Source organism: Lolium rigidum, chromosome 4 (assembly GCF_022539505.1).
Source record: "Lolium rigidum isolate FL_2022 chromosome 4, APGP_CSIRO_Lrig_0.1, whole genome shotgun sequence".
Taxonomy (NCBI): domain Eukaryota; kingdom Viridiplantae; phylum Streptophyta; class Magnoliopsida; order Poales; family Poaceae; genus Lolium; species Lolium rigidum.
In genome coordinates, this window is record NC_061511.1 from 194,311,248 (window position 1) to 194,336,507 (window position 25,260).

A 25,260-nucleotide genomic window follows, 5' to 3' on the forward strand; every position below is an offset into this window, starting at 1 on the left:
TGCCGCCGGGTGACCATCCCTCCAGTCCCTGCCCGCGAGCCTGACCGGACCGCGGAGTCCGGCGAATGAGGCGGTACCTGCCGCCGGACCTGCTCGCCGATCCGACGTACACCATCGACTCCTACAGTTGGCGTACGTATCTGTCGACCAAGACGGATAAGAGAAGAAGGGAGGGCTTCATGGGCGACAGAGATTTTCCCTTCGGGGCTGCACCGCCAACTCGTCCACGAAGACAGGAGGCGTCGAGGCGTCGTCAGCAGGCGCCGACGCGCGCGCAGCACAATGACGATGATGACCGCAACGACGACGCCTATGCCGCCTACGACGACGAGGACGACTACATCAAGGCGCTCCCGTACCATAACGAGGAGGTGAAGGACGACAGCGACGACTGCGTCGCGGCCGTCTTCCTCGAATGGCAGCAGGCCGGCGGAGGGCCACAATTTCGAGTTCCCGGAGAACATGACGGACGACGAGATGGCGAAGCTCGGCGTCCTCGTCTCCGAGAACGACGCGCCTGTGCAGCCGCCACTGCCCCGCTACGCCACCGGCGTCATGCCGCCGGGCCTGTCGGAGGATGAAGCCCTTCGACTGGCACTACAGGACTCGACGCGCCACAACCGCAGCCCTTGTCGCCTCCTCCACCGTCGCCACAGTCGCAGCCCTGGGCGCCTCCTCCACCGCCTTCACAACCATATCCCTGGGCGCCTCCACCACCGCCACAGCCGCAGCTCTGAGCGCCTCCACCGCCGCCACAACCGCAGCTCTGGACGCCTCCACCTCCAGCACCGCCGGCGCGCCCGGCGTACGCTCCCCCGGATGGCAACTGACCGTGGGCGATACCGGAGCTCATCGTGCTTAACAGCGACGAGCAGCAGTAGGCTTTTTTCATGTTTTAACTATGTAAATTATGTTTCATGTATAAAAAAATTATTCGTGCCGCTGGAGCCACCCCCGACGCAAACAGACGCGCGATCGATTTTGACTATTTCAGCCAACGTAAACGGACGCGCGCGGACGCTAAAATGCGTCGCGCCGATGGAGATGCCCTGATATATAGTTCTCTATTTGTTGTCAGTAAGTACTGACGTAACCTGAGTACCTGACCCAACAATACAGAAGACACATGCACACCTCGCCGCTAGATTTGTTTTTCGTACGAGCTTATTAGATTTGATGTCACAATGATACAAGATCGCAAATGGCAGTGGAAAATGACGTAGTGGCATGGACGCGTCGGCTGTTTCTGCCGTAAGTTTTGTGGCTTCGCGTGCGCAGCCGCTCACGTCGACCTCAGTCAGATCCGTGTTAGTAGAATCCACCTCGCCATCACAGGGAAAAAACAACCCTGGACGACGGTTTTCTGGTGTTTTCCTTAGTTTTGACCAGTTGCGCAACGCATTGAGCTTGACATCTTGGTGCATATATACATGTATGTGTTTTCCTATGTTAATATTCGTTGGACCATCGTGTTCACATTTATGTTCTATAAAGTTTCCATGTTGTCAAAGTTGTTGTGCACGAGTGTTCTTTCTCTCATAATATGTCACCGGCCCGCAAATTGGATGACCTTTTGGGACATACCATGTCCAGCTGCTTGTAAACATCAACGAGAATGAATTAGTGTTAGAGAGTCAAGGTACTAATGTAAAATATTGTGAAAATCATGAGGCAAAGTTGGTCTCGAGTCTCAAATATATATGCCTCAATATATAGTACATCCTCGCGAATCTTCGACTCCCCAAGGTTATGTATAGGGCAGTTTATCCAATCCACATGTGGTCCTACCTTCTTCCATTAGAGCATCGGGACCTATGAATATTGGCTGCGATCTTCTGATGGTCGTCGTTCGGGCTATCTGCACCGAGGGTGGTTGGCAACATTCTAAGGGAATTCAACATGCATAGAGAATACTATCTCCACCCAGGGTGGTTGGCAACATTCTAAGCGAATTCAAGATGCATAGAGAATACTCTTATTCTTTGTTCAAATGGTTTATCTTTGCTACGACTTTAGGCGATCCGTGAGATGTAAAACTACTTTCTTTTGAATTCTGCAATAATATAAAGGCCGCGCGCATCACTTTGACATGTCACGGGGCGTATGCTCCCACTTCGGAAAAAAGTATAGTACATCGTGCAAAGCCTTGCAACTCCAACCGTTGGATCAATGTTTTTTAAGATCGCTGAACTCACCAACGACACATCACTATCGACGAGAGCATCGTCTTCCACTAAAGATTTTTTCGCCAAAACTGAAGTTTGATCCATATTAGTTAGGGGTATAATTAACCATCCTCCTAGTTTGCATACCACGAGGTCGTTCTCTTGACACATTTTGTGGCTTGAATACATTAGATGGAGCTCCCAAGGATTGCCTTGAACAAACCGATGTAGACGATGTTTTGGTTGAAAGAGCTCTTTGACCCCCAAATGGGTTTTAATGTTGGTGACGACCGGATTAGGGGACTAATTGCATACATGGGTTGAATGAGCAGGTTTTAATCCCGTGAAAATGTGAGAAAGGCGATCGAACATCTCTAAAAAAAAGTCGGCGTATTAGAATTTATTTCATGATCTTCTCTAGGTTTGATTCATAGGTAAGATATGTTGTTAAGAGGTGTGGGTTCAAGGACGGTGGACATGGATGCCTCAAGAATACTTAAATTTGTATAAGCCTAGAATTGAGCAAAAGTTATCCTCTGTGTTGTTGGTTGGCATGCTTCAATGCCTCGGAAGCTCTGGGCTATATTTCAAACTCTCCAATTTTGGTGCTAGATAGCCTAGGGTATTAGTTGAGGTGCATCGGAACTTCGGACCCTTAGAGTGAACCCAACGAGATATGCACTTATTTGGGGCCATCCAATTTCAACATTAGACAAGCCGACTTATTCTCTGGAGCCGGCTTGGAACTCCTACTTGGCCAGAGGTTCCTGGTTTCAACAAAAGCATGCAAACAACCAGAATGGAGAGTGCTCATATATCCTTATTTTTCACTTAGAGAGAAGAATTTTTATCTAAGTTTTTCGCCATTTGGTTGAGCTTGAACCTTCTATGTCAACGCCCCAATCACACATTTAAGTGGAGGAAAGAATGGACTCTACATCCGAGATCCAACCAAGTAAAACTTGAATCCGGTCCTCTTCGAGTTGTACATCGAGTTATTATACCACTCAAGGTGTGAGGATTCTTAGGTGGATGAAGTCACTTAAGAACACCCTAATTTGCGGGTTTGCCCTGCATAGTTTGTGAACACCGGATCACCTCAATTTCTACGATGAGAGGATGGTTAGACCTTCATGGCCAAGGAAGCTATGTGTCCAAGCCTCTAGTAGGGAGATAATCCCCTCAAAGATTGGAACTTCCGGCATCACTTCATGTCTATCATTGATCGGTGTTCCTGACTTAGTGGTAATCCTATCTTGGTTGTTCTTCACACATCGGGATTTGATAGTTTTGTCATGTCATATAGGTTGGGTCACGTAATTGTGACACCGCTCTCCCTCGTGTCGAACAATGCAGCGCCGGCTAGTGCATAAGACACATATTTGCGCATATGGTGATCGTCCGTTTATCTAAGCTCCTAGTAGAAACACGTGTTAGGAAGACGTTCACACAATTGGGATCGATGGAGCAGATTAGGACAGAGTTGGCCACGTCATGTCTTGGGTCAGATGACACATCACCACCTCCCGCTGACGTGGACAGGGCTAACGGCGTGGAGCCGTTAGCTGTTGACGGCGCCACCACCTCCAAGACGATATTAAAAGCCGCCTCTGTCGAGTGGTGGTGAGAGAGAGAGAGCAGGGAAGAAGCATTTCTTCCTCTGCGACCGCACCCCACGGGTAGGGAAAAAAAAACTGCCGCCGAGAGCCGAAAATATCCCCAATCTCTCGCCGCCGATAAACCCTAGCCAGCCAGCGTCTCGCCGGATTGGCGCCGGAATCGAGGCTCGCGGGCGCGGAGGAGCTGCGCCGCGGTCGGTCTGGTGGGGGGAATTGCGGGTTGGTTCGGGGGATTGAAGCCGCCTTCCCGGGCTGTTGTTCCCTGGGGTTGCCGGCGTCGGATCCGGACGTGCTCCCGCGGAGAGTGGCGGGTTTTCTCTGGGACGAGGTTCGCCTCCGGCTCTGCCTGCTTCGCGCTGGATTTGATTGCCCTGGCTGCCTGGCTGGTTGGTGGCGACCCCTGCATGCTGAGGTATGTGCCATTGTTGGATTTTGCTTGGTCCTTCCTGTTGATTTTCCATGGCGCATTCTATTTCTATTTCAACCCCCTTGACATTCCGTTCATGCTTCTCTTGTTTCTCGTGCGTCTTCTCCCTTACCGCGGCAAGTTCTCGTTTTGTTCAGGTAGCTGCGTCGATTCGGCGGCCGGCTGCAGCCATTCCGTGAAGGGTGAACACCTTGTTCTTGGCATTTCCGGGCAGCCTCCCCAGCGTTCGATCTGCTGAGCCGAACAAAAGGCGTGACCTTTCCTGAACGCCTCCCGGCCACGCAATGCTCCCCAAGGCCCGAATCCACGCGGACCCGGCGCTCGACTTCGAGGCCGACCTCTTCGACTGCCTGCCGGACTCGCTGGTCCTGCTCATCCTCAACAAGGTGGAGGACGTGCGATCCCTCGGCCGCTGCTCGGCCGCCTCGAAGCGGCTCCACGGGCTCGTCCCGCTCGTCCACGACGTGCGCGTCAAGATCGACCACGTCGTGACGGTCGACGGCAACGGCGACGCCGACGACGCGCTCAACCTGCTGTCCTCGCCCAAGCCCCGGAACGTCCTCTCGCACCTCCTCAAGCTCATGCTGTGCACCATCGCCAAGCCCTTCCACAGCATCCGCGGCAGCCCAAACGGCGCCGGCGCCGGGCGGCCGCTCTTCCCGCACCTCGCGCAGCACTCGCCGGCGCAGGTGCTCCGGAGCTTCACCCACGTGCGGAACCTCCAGATCGAGCTCCCTTCGGGGGATGTCGGGACCGAGGACGGAGTCCTCCTGAAATGGCGGGCCGAGTACGGGAGCACGCTTCAGAACTGCGTGATCCTGGGAGGCACCAGGGTCGACCGCAAGCCTGTTGGCGGCGCGGAGCATGAGCCGGCTTCGGAGGACAATGGGAGCATGCCGGAGTCGTTCTACACCAATGGTGGGCTCAAACTCCGCGTCGTGTGGACGATCAGCTCTCTGATCGCCGCGTCGACGAGGCATTATCTTCTCCGGTCGATCATCAAGGACCACCCCACGCTTGTGAGCTTGGTGCTCACCGATGCCGACGACCAGGGCACTCTGTGCATGGGAGCAGAGCAACTCAAGGAGTTTAGAGAGAACCAGTTGTCCACCTCGGCATGCTCCAACAGGACCCAGGTCCCAGCCTGCAACATGAAGCTCAAATATGCGCCGTATCTCGAGCTGCCTGGAGGGATTGCATTGCAGGGTGCTACACTGGTTGCTATCAAGCCCTCGACCGAGGGAAGCAATGGCGGCCATATGAGCCGCAAGGAAACGGATGCATTCATCTCTGGGGCATTTGATGGGCCGCTCAAGTTCGCTGCAAAGGCGCTCATGAAGAGGCGCACGTACCTTCTGGAGATGAATGGCTTCTAGATATCCTCCTCAGTTCTTCCTAGCTTGCCGATGCATGGATGGAAGGCTCACTTAGCTGCTTTAACTTTCGATCTGTGTCTAGTTCGTCCTTGTTGTCTCTTGTGTTAGCTCTTTGTACAGTGGAGACATTTGGTTGGTTATATGAATATCATATCAAATTACTACTACTATGTTTTTCCACTGATCTCCTCCCTGGTGCCATGTGGGACACTTTGAAAGTGTGATGTGATACAACTATCATTCAAGCTGGTTGGTTCACCCCCACCAGTCTCTAACTCTGCTTCTGCTAGTTGATTCTGAAATGGCAATGTGCATTTTGCCACTACCTGCTCTTTTCCGGCCAAACTGCAAAAAGTAAGACCTGTGCGATTGAGAAAGCACGTGTAGTGTTGGTTTTCCTCTTTCCAGTTATATCACACTTGAACTTTTGGAAATTGTGTCTGCATGGTTGCTCTAGATTCAGATTCAGTCACTGATTTAAATTATGTGTTCGTATACTGCATATGGGCAAGAATTATTTTCTTTACAGCTGTTCTTTTGCCCCAAGAAAATCTTGTCCAAACTTCAGAGAGCAGTTTCATGGAAGAAGGTAGCATTAAAAGAGGCTAACCAGGTTCTTCCTCCAGGTACATGTTATCCATTTGTGATTAAGAATGAAAAGGACTGGTCTGATGCTGACAAATTCATGCAGGAGAACCAGCTGCAGCTTGATTTTGATTTGCGTGTTTATTCTGAAGTCTGCCGGTACAGTTGTGAGGATGCTTTCCTGAAGTTGACTTTCCTTATTGGTTACTACCTCTCTTATCTCTTCGACTTGCACGGATGTAGTTCTCTCATAATGATTCAGAGTTGGTAAAACGAAGATTAATTTGATGATCGATCAATTATCCTTGGCCATTCGCATGTGATTTGGATCATGACCCAGTCCACAAAAGTGATAAAACACATCAATAATTTGGCAGTGGAATTTTGAACAAGAATGCGTCAGAGATCAGAAGGCGTCAACTTGCCATATCCGTTTGTATGAGGTTATATCAATAATTTTGCTTCATTTTTTTGTGAATAATTGAGGTTTTCAGATCTAGCGTGGGGTCACCCGTAAGGCTGGCCCAAGAATTATTCCCTACATTTCTAGCATTTAGATTCGGCTGGCATTGTACTTCCCCTTTAGAAAAAAAGACGGCATGTGCACTTGCCCTTTTAAAAAAGGGCTGGCATGTGTACTTGAAAAGAAGCTAAATTGGTCAGGACTTTGGCAAAGAATCTTTGGATAATGTACAACTATACATGCCTGGTGTCTCAAGTGTTTTTTATTCTTTGGAAATAAATAAGATTCTACTTTCAGGCGTTTAATTATTTTACAGCTAGGTTCAAGTTGCACATATATTGTTTGATGGGCTGTTCTTTCAAAAATATAATGAACAAGTAAATGTATGGTTGTTCTTATAATCACAAATGTGCTTTAGTTTATGTAGCTCCACAAGGAAGTTTGCATCAACTTGAGCTTTCTTTTAGATTTTAGATTTAAAAAGGGTTTCTTTTCCAGACAAGGTATAGTGTTTTTTTTTAGATAAATGGAATATATTAATATCAAAAGATACCAATTACACCCAGCCTCTGCACCAACGTCCCATCCTAATGGCAGTACGGATGCACACAGCCAAAAAAGAGTAAAGAAAACTAAGAAATAAAAGTCCCGCTACAGCATTCTAGACCTAGCAACAACAATACAACCACCACCGTGACAACACCTGAAGTACAGACTCTCCAAAAGCGACGCCTCCAAGAAGGGAACAGTGCACCAGCGCCATCGTCGCCCGACCAAAGGTTTTAGGTTTTCACCCTGAAGGTAGTCCCCACTCTCAAAACAATGCCTCCAACAAGAACATTGCCAGTTAAGGCCAGACCTTGGGTTTTCACCCTGAGAGGTAAGACACTGAACTTCTCCTGTGCTGCCGCCCCCACATGCATACCACTGCTGCAGAGTCCGGAACGCCAAGCAGATCCCTCAGCATCACGGAGACTCGAACCTCGCAGTCCACCAATCCGGCCTTCATGATATTCCTTCTTGTGACTTCACCATGGACCAAAAAGTCACCTGATGTCAACACAGAATAGAGCTTCGCGCCGCTCCCTCCGGAACCAAACGGTCGGAATAAAAATATGGGTGCGCGCAACCGAATACCACCCGATCCAGCAAACTGCAGGCAAAAGATGCATTGTTCCATTCGCCAGCGGAGCTTTCCGGAACTCATCTCTCCGACCTGGATCAAAGCAAACTGACCTCCGAAAGATCTTCATCCTCGCATGCGAGAAACCCGAGGACCGCCACCAAAAACAAAGCAAGATCAGCAGCCCCACGCCGCCAATCCCTCCTGCCGGATCACCAAGGAAGAGGACAGCGACGCGGATCATGCGTACCGCCGCCGAACCGTTACCGGGGGCGGAGGCCGCCACCGCTCCACCGAATCCTCCATGGCTACCGACGGAGAGCCTCAGGCCCCGGCCAAGTAGCTATGCCGCCCGGATTCCTCCACCAGCGCTACATCATCTCCCATGGAACGCTGCCGCGGAAACCCTCTTCTCCCCCTCGTCGATTTGACGGAGGGGGTGCTGCCACCACCGCCATAGCCAGGCCGGGACGGCAGCGGCTGAGGGCAACGGGCGGCGGGTGGTTGTGGGGCGCGGGGGGAGGAGGAGCCTCCGCCACCGCCCGGGAGGGGGGCGGGAGAGGGAGGCGGCGGGTTAGGGTTACATACAACGGGCAGACAGTAAGCAGATGTCAAACAGGTTTACATCCAGAACAAGGTATAGTGCTTGGAAACAAAGATTTCATGTTTCTCTTTATCTTCGAGACTGGTGGTAACGGTTAATTCCAATGTTCCTCAAATATCAAAGGTGATGGTGTTCTAGGAAAAGAAAGCTGAAAATTACAGTTGTCTTTTCGGCACATAGCTAGAGTCTAGAGATGGTGACTTCTGAAGAAATGGATAACACAAAACTTGCGTTGTTCTGGAGCTAGACATGTTGTCAAGAAGGCACTTTCTACAGGTTAAAAAATCTGGGATTTAGTATTGGAGCAAAACAGATAACGACTAAACTATGGAACTGTCAAAAAGATTCACCAGGTGAAGCGAGATCTGCATTTGCTCCTGGCCATATGCCTCCTTGCGTGGCTTCACCGGTCAGTCAATGCACAGTAGTATCAATCTGATAACTAGGAGCGAATAACTCGCATGATCTGGAGTTCTGATATGGTCTTATCCATTCAGCTCTTCAGATGATCCGATCAAAGCACTGGGAGGATCACGTCTACAGTATTTAACATGCCAATACTGCAATGCCTATCATTGGACAGTGGATAGTGTGATTTTTTAATGTACCTGATTAAGAATGTTGAAATAAAGTCAACTCCTTGGTTGGTAATAGAAGCACTACCTCCATCCATGTTTTCCGTTGACATTTTTTGGGTGTAACTGTTCTGGAGCTAGTCTCTACAATGCAATTCTTTGGTTCCAGTTAAACTAGATATCCAGTGGAATGCACAAATGTAGCGTTCTGGTTACTCTCAAAAAGGAAATGCGAAGAATTAACTCCCGAATTTGGAAGAAGGTAGAAATAGGAAACCACATAACTTTAGTTGTCATGTACCTCAGCAACAAATCCTAACCAAATTCATATCTTCCATTGGGGATATTAAAGGGACCCCCTTGATGAGTGATTCCTTTTGTTCCATACGACACCAGGAATTTTTCCAGCAGAAATTCAATTCTCCACAGTTCCGAAAAGGGCTTAATGATGTTAGGAATATATGATCCCAATGACTGAAGCAAGTAATTGGCAAAAGAACATTTCTGTGATCTACCGACTTCCAAGTACAGCATTGCGCCAGTTCAGGTCGTTCAACTACATGCTACTGATGGACATCAAAGCACTTGCCCCTATCTGTCTTTTTACAACTTTTGATCGACTAATGTGCAACTTTTGATGGGCTTGCAATCTCAGTGTCTCTGGAGAGCGTATACCGGATCCACCTCGTTACAAGCCACAAAACTTCGAAAATGTGAGGTGTGGCTCAGGTTTCAGATAAATTATCTGTACTTGCCTATCTCCATTTTCTTCTTGAGTGCCTTTTGTCCGTGGTATATGAACGAGTCAATGATGCCAGAGACAGTGAAGATCCCTGAAGATCATGCAAGAAAACAGGTCGGTAAGTCATATCCATACTACCTTTGACATGGAAAGCTCAGCATAAAAATAATTCTACAGAATGCAATGTCATGTAGAGACAAGACCATTTTCTGTACTAAATACGGAGTATATAGGAATGCTCAAAGGGGGTACTATTTTATATAAAAAAATACTTGGTCAAATATAAACTTGAGCATCCAGAAATAAACTGGAGCATCATTTAGTGAAGTATGAAGAGGAAACATTGGCATGATATAGAAGAAGAGTGCACAAACTAGAAGTAATCTTCGTACCTCCAACTATAGCACACAGGTTTGTCAAGTAATGGAGGAACGATCTATTTTCTTCTGTGAATATCACCTGCAAAAAAACATAAGCCATAGAGCTCGAATCAAACTCCATCTCAGTAAGGCCATCCACAGAGTAGCTTCTAACGGGCTGAAATACGCTAAACAAAAACTTACAGAGAATTCAATTTAACAAAATCACTGTACTGTATGAGTATCCATGCGATTGTGGATTTATTACATGGATATGCAAGTATGCTACAATGCACATGCCACACGCCGCAGACGTATCTCAGTATGCTAGAATACTCTCAACACGAAACCAACTCTGCATATATGCAACTACAACATAATAATGGGTAATGATGCACATTAGGCCTTTGGCTCCAATAAGATTTTGGCGCTAAGCAACAGAGTGAAGGAATGCTTCAAGCTTTTAATTTTCAAGTGCACTTTTAGAAGAATCGGGAAAAAAAAATATAGCAGTATTTACACCTGCTGCATCTGCATACAGCTCACGTTACAGAAGAGCAAAATCAGAAAGAAAGCTGGACATGCTGAGATGTCAAGATATAAATATATGCACATATTTCTGCATAAATCTGTATGTGCATCTTCACATCTTTGTTATTACCTTTATAGGTGAGAAATCATAGAAGAAAAACACTCCAGGTTGGGGTCTCGGATGAACATTTCCATCTCTAAAGTGCTCCGTCACTGAGAACTGTCAATGAAGTAACAATTGCAACATTAAGGTTGATAACAGAAAGGTTGAGCATGCAATCATTCAATAAACTCCACTAACTTGGTTTGAATCAATCTTTCGCCCTCTTATGTCGGTATAAATTGTAGGGACAACCTGGATAAGAAAACCCAGCAAAAATGTTATACAATCATGGTTACTAGATACATAACCAAGAGCACAGGAATGATAGAACTGCAATAAACGCAAATGCAAATAATACCCACTTTTATAAAGTATTGGTATGTCCCATCTGATGCGGGTTGTGTCCACTGAGCACTGTGTTCATGAAATTGGTTAGTACATGAGGGAAGAAAAAAAGACGGTAATACATTCAGGAGAACATGTGCTCCAAGTAGAATAGTGTTCATTGTATGCTGAATGTGCTGGATGTACAAACTTACCCATCAAGTGGATTGACAACACCAGGGAATTCTGTCCCAAAGGACAGTTTGTTTATTTTGTGAGTAATCTGGTGAAATTACACATGACATGTTAGAAACGCTGAAGGCATGCGCTTCATTAACTAAGGAAGAAAAAGAAAACATGTATTTAACGTACTTACATTAAAACCCGCTTCCAGGGACAGTTCAGGCACCTCTACGTTTGATTCATAATATCCTCTGCCTGGTGCAAAATGGAAATTTCCGGCAACTTTACTGACATCTAGAAAGCCATGGACACTACAGCCTTCACCATGTTGAGTTTTAACTCTTTCAACAAAGTCCTCTCTAGCGCACTGCCATAACAGTCATATAGTCTTAGCAGTGGAAATAGCAGGCATGCAGACACGAGAAACTAAGCACACAAAAAGAAGCTTGGTCGGACACTATAGGATTCAAGGCATATAATATAACATTACGAGCATGCTGCATCTACAAGCCTATTCCATAATACCATCCTGAAGTTCGCTCACATGTATTGTCAACATTAGATGATCAAACTAAATCTAACATTGACAGACATCAAATAGTAAAGTGTGTCTCAAGTTTAATCTTCAAAAAGAACCACGGGTGTGTAATTTCCCTCCAATTTCTCTCTTCAAAAATTACCATGTGACACAGAAAACTCATGTACCGCCCTAGCTCTCCACTAGTATGGAAATTAATGCCCGAGAAAGAATAGAGAAGGCCGATGCCTGCCATGCAGGAGAAGCGTTATGCACAAAGTTGCACACGATGCAACTCTTTCTTTTCATTGAAATGAAACGCACAGATTCCTTTGCATTTTTTCTAAAAAAACAGAGTGTGTGGCATGAAGCTACCCCACAAATGGGCCATATCTGCTATTTGAGAGAGAACAGTGACTTAACAGAGAAAGGTGAACAGTGACGTGGATATTGGATCAAAATACTGGTTTCTTAAGTACAACATTAACTCAGTACATTGCAATAGTCAACAGAACATACTGGTTTCTTAAGTAAAACATTAACTCGGTACATTGCAATATTCAACAGAACATAACCATGCAATGGATATCGTTTTTTATATTATAAACTAAACCAAAGCAACTCAATAGAAAGTAACAAAATTGATATATCCAGGTAAAGCTATGAAAAAATAATTAATATACCTGGTCAATTAGATCAGGGTTTGTAAGAGCCCATCCTTTCTTCTTGTAGGCCTCCCTAACTTCTTCACACGAATTACAGCATTGTTCATCCGACTGAACTCCAAAATGTCGCAATCAGTCCAAAGTTCACAAAAGCAACAGAATGACCGGTAAGATCAATACTGGCAAGATACGATCAAATAACATAAAGGTGTGCATACCTCCTCTGCACCATAACATGTGCCACAATATTCCTCGCCTTTGTCAAGCCTTCCTCCATGTTTTTGCAATGGTCTCTCAATCTATAAAAAAGGCCAATTTAGCATGCGTTGAATGGCAAAGTAGAGCAAAGCAGATAATAAGAGTAGGTTAGCCACTTAATTTCAATCAGCTACGGTATCATTTTTTACAACGATCTTTTTTATCTAAACATCAGACCCTCGTGTGCAAGAGAGGAACAAGGGCATAAGATATTAATATGATTCTACATCAAGGCACATAGAACTGAAAATGCTTCTGTGGCAATACATTAGTGACTGCAAACCTTCAAAGTACCAATTAATCAGTGTTAATCAGAAATGGTAATTTGTCCTTGAAACTTTAATATACCCACCCACATCCTAGTAGAGAACCATACAGAAGCACAGCAAGCGCAAATATGCAAGGATGGAAATAACTTAAGAAACTCACAGGCATGATCGTCATGTTATACCTTTAGAAAGCCGTATCACTTTCAGAAGATGGTAGAGTTAAGTCATGGGAAATCATAGCTATTACCACATTTTTTCCTACCTAGTCCTCTAATGACAGATAGGGATACAGGAGCCACAAAAGGTTCTCAAATTTCAGTCTCCAGTTTGTAAATATATACACTTTGTTCACACAAAATCCTCACAGAAAGATCAGAAGGGGAATCGAACTGACAAACTCAACTTTAACCACAGTAGATACAGTTGTCATAAAGAAACATGTGGCTCAGCTTGGAATTAACCCCGCACGACTACTTATTTCTATACCTGGAAGTTTTAATGAACTAAACAAACTTTAAATGAAACAGAGTCGAACCTTTGCTCCACCAATGCCTTCTTTTCTTGATTCGATAACATTACCATGTGAATCTAACCTTTTCTTTTCAATGTCATGCCGCTACAATGAAAAAAGGTAACAATATTGTGACAAATCAACATTTAGAGTTATCAGAATTTAGCATAAAAGGAGATGATTTAAATCCTTACAATGTCCTGGTGCTGCTCACCACTAATATCCCTTGTATCAACACTGAGAAGGGTGCAAGGAATACTTGGGAAAGAAATATCAAACTGCAAAATAGATTTAACGTTACAACAAATATGCACACCATATTATCAAAATATATTAGATCATCACTCCAGCAAGTATGCCTTTTAGGTTGGAAACAATAGAAGTACAGGAAATAAAAGAATCAAGTCTAAACGATGGTAAGGAAATACTAACATTTACTCTTAGCCTTTCTCCTCTTGATGTGTCTACCACTAACTTAGTCTCTGTTGCTGAATAGAAATACGACTCTGCAAAAACAGCAAAAGGTGATTATTAGAAGTTTGTCGTACCTTAGTTATTTGTGATAGACTAACATAGCATATCAAGCAAAATGGCATATAGATATAAAGACCCACAACACCAAACACATAAGGAAAAATAAAAGGTAAAGACCAGTGCAAAGCGGATTTAATGATGGGACACTGAACAAAAAGGCACTTGCAAACTTGCCCAAGAGAGGAAACCACCATATATATTCCCATCCCAATTGCAAATTTCTAGCGTAAAATCGACATTGAGCTTAGCAAGTCTACTTTACTTCAGACCCCTGTAAAGGCAAGATATTTCTTCCTACCAAAAGTTGGATAGCTCTGATTTCAATGAAAGAAGGAGAACACTGCTGTAGCAGATGCCCGCGGAAGGGTTTTAAACAAGAAAATGCCTGCAGATGATGTTGTCTCTAAAAAAGGAATCGTCTCCCACAATCAAAAGCAGTAATTCAATTCCTACTACTGACAACCATAAACTCCGGGTGTGCGGAAAAACTAGGACAATGCAAAACTTGGCTATAAATTCCAAACAGAGCCATCTGGCATTCGGGACATTCACCCAGGAGATAATCTTCACAGCACGAGATTCAAGCAAAGTATAACGACTAAAATAAACATGCAAGTTCAACCATGAGCACGTTGGGTTGCCCATAACTAACTTGCGAGTCCAATTCTGCTCCAACAGAACCTTTTCAGCAAAGAGTTGCTGCAAACATGTGGGCAATCCACATGACGATCTATTTACGGAAAGATAAGAACAAAACACGAAGGATGTGACCGCTCATGACCAAATTGTGACAGCGGCAGGTGAATCCAAGAGTGTACCGGCAGAACCGTGCCCACCTAGCTGACACCACAGCAGGAACCAGTAAAAACCGAAAGATTTTCGAGAATCTTCCAACAACTCGTGCATTGCAGTTTGCGGCAATGTCCAGAGCAGCACAGCTAGGTATGTCAACCAAAAGTCGAACCTTTTCCCTCCCCGGACAGCAAAGACGTAGCTTGGCACGACAGATCACCTTTACACCTAGAGAAGATTACCGCGAGCACGCCCGAAAAGCATAGCGAAATCTTGCCATGTCCGCGAAAAAGAAGGGTACTAGTACTAATTCCGCGCAATTGAAATCACGGGGCTGGCCAAATCCAGAATCCAAGCAGATGGTACCAATCTATCCTAAGGGCGGGCGGGCGGGCGGGGCAGCTATAATTCAATCTAGTAATAACTGTCGAATCTCCGCAGCGTGGGTGGGTTGGCCATTACGGCCGGGCGGGCGGGGAGGAGACATGAGAGGCGCTTACTGGTCTCGGAGATGAAGAGGAGCATCATGATGAGGGCGGACACGAGCGTGACGACGCCGCCGGAGAGCGTCCGCTTGTAGAAGTCCTCGTTGACCTTGGGGAAGGCGTCCAGCCCCTTGACCCTGTGCAAGAACCCGTCCATCTTGCTCCTCCTCCGGCGCCGCCGCCGCCGCCGGCCGGCAGCTCGGTCCCTGGCCCGCGAACCCTAGAATCTGGCCCGATCCGGGCCCGCGAGAGCGAGATGGGCGGCGGGGTTTGACCTGCGTGCCGCGAGATTCCGCCGGGTCCGGGTCGGGATTGGGAGAGAAGAGAAGAAGCGGAGACGATTACGAGGAGGGAGGAAGGAGGAGATATAGGACGGCGACGTAGTAATAATAATGGTGGGGTTAGCTAGCGCTGCAAAATTTTCCAGGGGCCCACGTGGCGGGCCGCGGTTGGCTGGCGCTGGCGGAAATGCGTTGGACCCCGCCGACGTGGCAGGTCCGGTTCGGGTGGGAACTGGGAAGTCGCCAACTCTCCGGCCGGCGTATTTTTTTCCGGGTTAAACACAGAAACCTATGTACCTCGTATATTGTTTTTTTTATTTATTCCAGGTACTATCTTAAGTGAATACCAGAATCTCTGACGGTTTCCCTTTTTCTGAACGATCTCAATCCTGTTTCCCGGGTTGTTTTTATTTATTTCAGGTGGTATCTTAAATAACCAGGTGAAATCTCTGACGATTTCCGTTTTTGTGAACGATCTGAAAATTGTTTTGGATGACGTGGCATGCATCTGCGTGTGTACGATTCGTAGGTGACCTAACCAGGTCTCTGTTTGGATTCGTAGCGTGGCAGGTGTGTGCGTCTCTGCTCGCACGCGTCTGGAACCTTCCGTAGATGGTCAAAGTTTCCTTTTTCTTTCTTTTCGACGTGGTCAGTTCTGACGATGTTTTTATCGCCTGCTCGAAACGAATTTACCACCAACTGATCGTGACCGCCGTTCGGTTTAGCTTTCCCACGAAAAAGAAGAAAAAAATGCAACGGCTTCGGTTGGGACACTCTCTACTGGACAGCCTCGACATGGCACGTTCTGCAAAAATTATTCCAAGGGCACACGCATATCGAACATGGCTACCAATCAGCATCGGTCAAAGGTCGTTATGCCACAAATCATAAAGCTAAATCTAACGGTCCGTGGTATGGACCGAGATTTGACCGAGAGTGCGTAGTACCGTATATCATTACCATTTAGGATATGAGTGGCATGTCCACCGTGGCATCGTAATTAGGTGGATTCTCTACAGAAAGCTTCGGTTTGAACGAAGGTTAAAATATTTACATGGAAATCTCTTCACAGTATTTTTCCTTGTTATGGTGTACTTGCAAATAGACATGTACCCGTAACTAGTCAATGCCCATGCCGTCACATCCAACGTGAAGATATACAACGTGCTCTTTTTGGCTGTGATCGTGCTTTAGAACTAGAAGTTTGGAGGAAACTTGTATTGGGGGGTAGGATAGAAGATGCAATGCTAGTCGATAAGAGCTGGAAGTATTGTTCTTGAAGAATAGATAGTGAATCAACATGCTCAAGATACAAGGGAATTTATTCTTACAGCTTCCTGGTATGCGCCGCCAGCTTGTGCATGATGAGAAAGTAACTATAAGTTCAATTGCTACAATGTCCAGACAGTTGATACAGTATGATGCTAGCAAACAAATATATCCCAAACTCCCATTCACTAGACATTCTGCATTACTCTTAATAAAGAGGTGGTTTGTTCTAGGGCGCTATATTAATCTCTAAGGCATAGATAAAGCAAGCCAATGAGGTAAACTTCAGTCCCCATTCAACAATCCAAAATCTAAACACCGCAAACTAGACTAAACATCACAACATTAAATGTAGACAGTTGGAATATAGGTTAAAATCTGCAACAAATTCAACAAAGAACTACAACAACCTATATGCATACCACAATCTTCAAAACTAAGCTCAACCTACAAGTAAACTTTTGATGGATACTTGACTCATCCCACAACACAAACAATACATGAAGGAAAAGTATTTCAACATCCCATTATCACTAGACATTGAGGAGGTCTTGGAGAAATCTTAATAAAGAGGTAGATTGTTCTAGGGTGTTGTATTCATATCTAAATTCTAAAGGCACACCCAAAGCAAAGCCAATGTAAACTTCAGTTACCATTATACGAATTAAATTCTCGGTGATATAAACTTACAGTGGATATCATCACATAAAGGCAAACACCATAAAAAACTACCAACCTCAGAAGAAACATTAACTTACGAGCTTATCGAATAAGTCACCCAGCTTATTACTTGAGGCTTCGGAACTATTTATCCTATAACTAATTTATAAGCCTAGAATAAGTTGGGTGGCTTGTCGAATAAGCTAGGGAAGGGCAGGTTATTTTTTAAGCTGATAAAATAACTGGGCCACGACATGTTGTTGATGTTCTTCGTGCTCTTCTTCTGCAGCGCACATTGATCGAAACCCATGAGAAAACCACTGGTCAACCCAAACAAACCAATTCGAAATGGGAGAAGCAGTGCAAGGGGGATCATTCGAGTGGCTGCAGCCCACAACAAGCTAGGGGATGCGGGTGGCCTCGGGGTAGGCGGCGGCGTCGTCAATGGAGGGTTCTCCTATTTAGCGATTGTTCCATCGTCGAGCGAGTCAACACACACACACATCGCTCTCGCGGGCCACAAGCAGAAAACCAAACACCGACAGAACCTGCGAAAACCGAAAGGAAAAAACTAAACCAGAATGTTCTAGAAAGGTACTAAACCGAAAACCCAGAATACATGTACATGGCCCACGGCCCAACTTGGTCTTCCATGCGTGCGCGCATTAATAGGTCTCGCTGCTGGGCGATGTATAGTACTCCGTAATTGGAATTTACTAAATGGAAGGCTCACGAGTCACGGAGGGATCAGCGAGAGGCACTATGGGCCTTAAAGGACTTATTCGAGCTCAACAAGATACCGAATGGGCCGTAGCTAGGGCTGATAAGATGCGTCCCTGTTGTCATTTAAATGCATCGTAAATAGAATGCTCCTGGTTGTTCCAAAGTCCTAGCCCATCTCGCCACTGTTTGCAAAAAACCCTAGCACGAGCCGTGCAGCCCCACCGCCGCCGTCGCCCTAGCAGCAGCAGTGAAGGCGTCGCCGGTCCGGGAAGATGACGGCGGAGGGCAAGGGCAAGGGGAAGGTGCTGGACATCCTCGCGGGCTCCGACGACGACTCGGACGCCCCCGCCGAGGACAACTCCAAGATCCAGATCAACGAGGAGTACGCGCGCCGCTTCGAGCACAACAAGCGGCGCGAGGCGCTGCAGCGCCGCGAGGAGCAGAAGAAGAAGGGCCTCATCGCCGAGTCCGACGACGAGGACTCCGACGACGAGTCGTCGGACGAGGACGTCGCCGTCGCCGCCACCTCCCGCCGCGTCGACCGCCGCGTGCTTCAGGTCATCCGCCGCATCCGCAGCGGCGACAGCGCCATCTTCGACAAGGACGCGAAGGTGTACTCCTCCTCCTCGTCGGAGGACGAGGCCGGCGCGGAGGGGGAGCCCAAGGCGGGGAAGGCCAAGAAGGAGCGGCCGCTGTACCTCAAGGACGTGAACGCGCAGCACCTTCTCGAGGAGGGCCCCGAGTTCGCGGCGCAGACTGGCCGCGGCAACAAGTACGACAGGATTGCGTACGACGAGCGCCAGAGGGAGGGGCTCAAGGAGTTCCTTGAGGCGGAGAAGAAGGAGGTGGGCGATGGTGACGGCGAGGAGGACGATTTGTTCATGGTGAAGAAGGCTGGTGGAGATGGTGGCGAGAGCGAAGAGGATGAAGATGAGAAGCAGACGGAGGAGCTGGCAGGCGAGGTTTTCGGGAAGGATGAGGAGCTGGATGAGAATGAGAAGTTCTTGAAGGATTACATCCTCAACAGGCCGTACCTTGAAACAGGGGCGGGCAAGAACTTCTCTCTGGATGATATCCAGGAGGTGTCGGAGGAGGAGGCTGAGATAGAAAAGTGGGAGGATTATGAGGATAATTATAATGCCCGAAGTTATAATTTCCGGCATGAGGAGATGGCAGCTTCAGAGGCGCCAGTGACTGATAGGGTGATGGGACATCCCCGGGTGATTGAGGGGTCTGTGAGGAAGAAGGAGAGCAGCAGGAAGAAGCAGAGGAAGAGCAAGGAGGAACGGAATGCACTAGCCAAGCAGCAGCAGGCAGAGGAGCTGAAGCATCTCAAGAATCTGAAGAAGAAAGAGATCGCGGAGAAGCTCGAGAAGATCCGGATGATTGCTGGAATCGAAGGGGATGCTGCTTGCAAGCTTGGTGCGGATGACTTGGAGGAGGATTTTGATCCGGAGGATTATGACAGGAAAATGCGCGAGATGTTCAATGAGAACTACTATGGTGCTGATGAGGTTGATCCTGGGTTTGGAGGTGGGGATGATTTTGATTTGGCCAAACCTGATTTTGACAAGGAAGACGAATTGCTTGGGCTACCTAAAGAATGGGCTCTTGATGATAATAACGAAGGGTCTACTGCTAGTGGTGAGAAAGCTATTAGCGAGAAGAAGAAGAAGAAGAAAAATAAGGAGCTTGCAGACGGTGATGAGGTTGGTGAGAAAAGGGAAGGGAAGATATCTCGCAAGGACAAAGTGGAGCTTGAGAAGGAGTTTGACGAGTACTATAAGCTAGACTATGAGGACACCATTGGAGACCTGAAGACTCGGTTCAAGTATAGGAAAGTTCAGCCAAACAGTTATGGCCTAAAGACCTATGAGATATTGCAAGCAGATGACAGGGATTTGAACCAATATGTTCCCATAAAGAAGCTAGCACCATATAGGGAGGATGAATGGGAGGTGACTTATCATAAGAAGATGCAGAAAGATTTGATCCTAGGAGGACAGAAGATAGAAGGTAAGAAGGTCAAAGCTCACAAGAAATCAAAGTCTGAGGAAGGTCCTAGTTCTGAAAAGCCAAGGGAAGATAAGCTGATGAGTGAGCGCGAAGAAATATATGCCAAGACAAACTCAGAAGGCAAGAAGGTCAAGATTGGCAAGAGATCTAGGTCCGAGGAAGACCCTAGTTTGGCAGAGCCAGAGAAAGACGAACAGACAAGTGAACAAGAAGGAACACATGCCAAGGAAAAGTCAACCAGAAGTAAACGGAGAAATCGTAGCAGGAAGGAGCTGCGTATATCTGACGCCAGGCGAAGGGCATATGAGTGATAGATCCAAAGCATCACAAGGGCAATTGAGTTTTGGGGATTCAGCAGAGTTCATCTAGAAAATTTAGTTCTTTCAATGCATTTCTGTGTGGGTGTTACGCTAGTGGAAACATCTGTTTGAAGCCATCGATATATTATCTAAGTAGGAATGTAGGATATGTTCTTATATTCTCGGAAGTTACAAACCCAGTGTTATCCTTGAAGAAACTTATTTATCTCTGAAAGTTTTGAAGACAGTTGCATGATATAATATATTAGATTTTTGTTACAGTTTGTTTCGTTTGTGTTTTCTGGATGAGTGCTGATACCAATGTTTGTCTTACCATCAGATCTCTGTGATTTTTACAGATTAATTCATATATGCTCTACTTCTGTAGTACCAGAAAATACCCATTGTCCGTGGCATTAGTTATATGGTAGTCCCTCTGTCTCATAATGTTATTACAACTAATATAGGCTGTAATTGGTTGTAATAACATCTTATATTACGGGATGGAGTGAGTAGTAGCGATACAGTCCTGGTGTTCTTGATCAATTTTCTGTTACTTTCCTGCTTGTGCATTTTACTCTTCCAGGAGTAGTTGCTTACCATTTTAATTTGACGGATTTTCTGAATCTGGTAGCAATATTCAGGTGAATAACATCTCTATATGTTCAGTAAAATAGTTGTGGTGATTGCTTTCACGAATTGCCCATTGTTGTTTGCAGTCCAAAATGTGAGTAGTCAGATCAGATCAACTGTGAAGTGGACGCTGTTTTTTGTACTGTAGCTCTCATGTGTAATCAGAACGGAGCTTCTTTCACATGCATATATTTACAGGCCTCCAGCTCTAGGGTCCGGCTGAAGAAGAAATTTCCATCAACAATGTAAGACAATGCATTAAACTAAGACTAATATAGGTCTGGCCTCACCGGGTGAAGACCAAATCAAAGTAACCCTACAGGCTACAGCAGTGGCAACCAGGTCAACATGATTGTTTTTTGGCCTGGCGTCTTCCTCTTATCATCTAATTTCTCAATTCTTTGTCATCTTGCCCCCTGCACGAAAAAGAAAGTACTCGGTGAGTTTATTCCCTTTTGTTGGTTGTTGCACATGTCTCTTTCTTGTGGCGTCACAATCTTCAACTCCCCAACGTTGTGCTCTTTGTATATAGTTCTCACAGTGGAGCTGTTTATATAGACGTCCCTGTCTGTTCCCAACTACTGTTTCCAGTTTGTGCTCTGCTGTTCCCCAATCTTTCTTCTCCCCAGAGACCTGTGATCAATTTGTTCTTCCTGTATCAGTGATCACTCTTCTGATTTCTTGTGTGAAACAGGTCGATTTGTACCGGTTTATTGCTGATTTTGGGTGCTCGTGCCCTCTTGGCTTCCTTCTTACCGGTATTTGTTACCTTCAGCTGTTAGGTTCTTGAGTCAAACAACTGGTTGAAGCTACTCTTGCTGCTACGCAATGTCCACGACTGAAAGCAGAAAGCTGTCTGATGACTATGAAGTTGTGGATGTCCTCGGCCGAGGTGGTTTCTCGATAGTGAGAAGAGGAGTCAGCAAGTCTGAAGGAAACACCCAGGTCGCGATAAAGACCCTCCGAAGGCTCGGCCCAGCGATGATGGGGATGCAGCAAGGGTCAAAGGGTGGCGCGCCGAGCTCGGGCCTCCCGATGTGGAAGCAGGTATCCATCTCCGACGCATTGCTGACTAATGAGATACTCGTCATGAGGAGGATAGTTGAGAATGTTGCGCCCCATCCGAATGTTATCAGCCTGCATGATGTGTATGAGGATGCGAACGGCGTGCACCTTATCCTTGAGCTGTGCTCTGGTGGTGAGCTTTTCGACAGGATAATAGGCCGCGAGCGGTACTCGGAGTTTGATGCGGCTGCTATCATTAGCCAGATCGCCGGTGGGTTGAAAGCTCTTCACAAGGCGAACATCATACACAGAGACTTGAAGCCGGAAAATTGCCTGTTCACGGACAGAAAAGAAGATTCCACGTTGAAGATCATGGATTTTGGGTTGAGTTCTGTAGAAGATTTCAGTGACCCGATTGTGGCGTTGTTTGGGTCGATAGATTATGTTTCACCAGAAGCACTATCGAGGCAAGAGGTTTCAGCTGCAAGTGATATGTGGTCTGTTGGGGTGATTCTGTATATTCTCTTATCTGGGTATGTTGGCCATCCTTTCTTCTGATAATTCTCTTGGCTTGACTCATGTATGATAGTTCACAGGCTTTATTGTACATTGCAGATGCCCGCCATTTCATGCTCCAACTAATCTAGAAAAGCATCAAAGGATCCTCCAAGTAAGTATCCATCTGAACTAGCATCTGGGGAAAATTGTCTGCAATGGTTATATTATTGGTTTGGAGTTTTCTTGTGATTCATATCTCCAGTTTTTCACCTATACAGAACTTCTACAACCTAGTATGACAATACCTGTAGTGGAAAAGGGTGTTAAATAAATTTCTTTGAATGCATTTGCTTATGAAACAAGATTGTTGTGCCCATGAATCATCCGATCTCCATAAACTGTATGCCCTATGCTCTTCCAGTATAAATTATGGGCGAGCCATGTAATGTCAGAATGAGTGTTCACCTTGTGTCAGTTGGATTGGAACAATTGACTGTACTTAGTATAGAAACATGCCTGTCAATCATTGCTGAAGTTTCTTCTCTGTTAGTTATTGCCACTTGAATTTTTATTTGTCTTATCTGATGTCTAGTTCCAAACTTCCAATGGGCAAGTTTCTTTGAGATATTTAAGTCAGTAGCAAACTAGAGATTCCTTTAAGGATGCAAACAAATATTGTCTTACATGTAATCCACAAGAATATAACGTGTTCTACTACTCAGAATAACACCCAAAACTGTGAGCCATCATGGATGTGGGGTTAATTGACTTTGTCATAAGCCACTCAAAAAGGAACTGGTACCTTTTCTTTGAAGAATTAAGGCCTTATAAATACGGATAATATGGTGTCTTAGAACTTGAGCACTTGAGTGTCTATACAAAATTACAAATACTCCTGCTTACTTGCAGGGTGAATTCAGTTTTGAGGAGCACACATGGAAAACAATAACTTCATCAGCCAAAGAACTGATTTCCAGTCTTCTTTCCGTTGAACCTTACAAAAGGCCCACCGCGAGTGATGTATATCTCCTGCTCCCTTTTGTGCTTCTTCGCACTTGACTTGATATAACTGTACTTAGCTGTGTGCCCATTTATCATGACAACCCAGCTTTTGATGCATCCTTGGGTGATAGGAGACTGTGCCAAGCAAGATCGAATGGATGCAGAGGTTGTCACAAAACTGCAAAGATTCAATGCCAGAAGGAAATTGCGGGCAGCAGCTATAGCAAGCGTCCTGAGCAGCAAAGTGGCACTGAGGACAAAAAGGCTGAGGAGTCTTTTAGGAACCCATGATCTTACCTCGGAAGAGCTAGATAATCTGCGGCTTCATTTCGCACGGATGTGAGTGTATGGGTTTATCTACAATATGTTGTCTAGTGCTTGATATATCGGTAACAGCGTTACTCAGTTAGAGCATCCCCACTCGTTGACGCTCCCCACGCCCAAATCCGGCGAAATTTTCGTCCGGATTGGACGAAAATTTGGCCTGGGCGGCAGTATATTTCCAGTCGTGTGCTCTCCAAGCGGCGTTTCTCGGGGAAAAAGAGGATGGCCCGGGGAGTCCGGACGAAAGAGGAGACACGTGGGCGTGGGCGATTGGTTTTGCTCCATCCGGAGTCCCCGAGCGCTCCCCGGGGGGCCGGGGATGGCGTGGGATCGCCGGATGGATGAAGGGCCAAATCCGGACGAAAACGAGGAACCGGGGGCGCGACTGAGCCGATTTACGCCGTCCGGATGTAAAAAAGGCTCACCGGGGGCCTGTTCGGGGGGACGAGTGGAGATGCTCTTAGACGAGATGTTCAAAATGTGGATAATCCCAATACGGATAGTTGACCATGATGTATAAGCAGATTAAAGTTTGAATAGTTGCAGTCCCTTGTAAGAAGCTGCGTATTTCTGAAATCTGTAACTTTGTTGAATGAATACCTGAACTTATTTACAAAGTGGTCCTGGTGCAGATGCGCAGACGGAGAGAATGCCACGCTAACAGAGTTCGAGCAGGTGCTGAAAGCAATGAAGATGGACTCCCTGATCCCTCTAGCTCCCCGTGTGTTTGATCTGTTTGACAACAACCGTGATGGAACCGTGGACATGAGGGAGATCCTCTGCGGGCTCTCCAACCTGAGGAACTCGCGCGGCGATGATGCCCTGCGGCTCTGCTTCCAGGTATATACCCAAAATCACACTCTACTAGAGAAAGATTTGATGCTACAGATTGCAGTAGCAATCAATGCATCATCTCAATGTTTGCTTTCAGACTGGTTCCTAAACTGACACGCTAGGTTGATTCAACATCTGACAACAAGAAACACGATTTCAGATGTACGACGAGGACCGGTCAGGCTGCATCAGCAAGGAAGAGTTGGCGTCGATGCTCCGGGTAAGAGGAATTCAGACTAACTCTACCAGACCAAGCGTTCTTCAGGCGGTTTGGTTTTAGATGTTGACAAAGCTTCTTGTTCTGAACTTGTGAAAATTGCTAGGCCCTGCCCGAGGAGTGCCTTCCGGGCGACATCGCGGAGCCAGGGAAGCTGGACGAGATGTTCGACCAGATGGACGCCAACGGCGACGGCAAGATCACCTTCGACGAGTTCAAGGCCGCGATGCAGAAGGACAGCTCCCTCCAGGACGTGGTCCTCTCGTCGCTGCGGCCCAGCGGGCATTAG

The 25,260-nt window shown here is 46.4% G+C and overlaps 3 protein-coding genes across 3 annotated transcripts; 2 read left to right on the plus strand and 1 right to left on the minus strand.

Annotated features, from left to right (window-relative positions):
- The first annotated feature begins 3,815 nt into the window (after positions 1-3,815).
- Positions 3,816-5,751, plus strand: LOC124706771 (F-box protein At5g46170-like). Its single transcript, XM_047238438.1, has 2 exons — positions 3,816-4,196; positions 4,349-5,751. The coding sequence occupies exon 2, from the start codon at positions 4,496-4,498 to the stop codon at positions 5,585-5,587; it is 1,092 nt and encodes a 363-aa protein (XP_047094394.1). The 5' UTR covers positions 3,816-4,196; positions 4,349-4,495; the 3' UTR covers positions 5,588-5,751.
- Positions 5,752-9,336: 3,585 nt separating this feature from the next.
- On the minus strand, positions 9,337-15,549 carry LOC124706772 (endoplasmic reticulum-Golgi intermediate compartment protein 3-like). Its single transcript, XM_047238439.1, has 13 exons — positions 15,226-15,549; positions 13,832-13,905; positions 13,594-13,677; positions 13,424-13,504; positions 12,580-12,660; positions 12,380-12,472; positions 11,373-11,546; positions 11,212-11,279; positions 11,035-11,086; positions 10,871-10,924; positions 10,700-10,789; positions 10,072-10,138; positions 9,337-9,770 (listed from the first exon to the last, which is right to left on the minus strand). Exons 1-13 carry the CDS (start codon positions 15,365-15,367, stop codon positions 9,679-9,681), a joined length of 1,152 nt encoding a protein of 383 aa, XP_047094395.1. The 5' UTR covers positions 15,368-15,549; the 3' UTR covers positions 9,337-9,678.
- A 2,811-nt stretch (positions 15,550-18,360) lies between these two features.
- Positions 18,361-25,260, plus strand: LOC124647985 (protein kri1-like). The gene is given in 6 exon segments (XM_047187822.1): positions 18,361-20,101; positions 22,088-22,367; positions 22,712-22,766; positions 24,553-24,760; positions 24,915-24,974; positions 25,078-25,260. Coding segments are annotated over 6 exon segments (2,472 nt in total). The 5' UTR covers positions 18,361-18,415.

What these genes read in the sequence shown, in the direction of transcription:
- LOC124706772 (XM_047238439.1), bottom strand. Translation starts at nt 15,367, where the DNA reads ATGGACGGGTTCTTGCACAGGGTCAAGGGGCTGGACGCCTTCCCCAAG. An exon ending in GTGAGCAGCACCAGGACATT is followed by an intron (nt 13,505 to 13,593) that starts GTAAGGATTTAA and finishes TTTTCATTGTAG; the next exon opens with CGGCATGACATTGAAAAGAA. An exon ending in ACCCTGATCTAATTGACCAG is followed by an intron (nt 11,547 to 12,379) that starts GTATATTAATTA and finishes CTGTTATGGCAG; the next exon opens with TGCGCTAGAGAGGACTTTGT.
- LOC124706771 (XM_047238438.1), top strand. Translation starts at nt 4,496, where the DNA reads ATGCTCCCCAAGGCCCGAATCCACGCGGACCCGGCGCTCGACTTCGAG.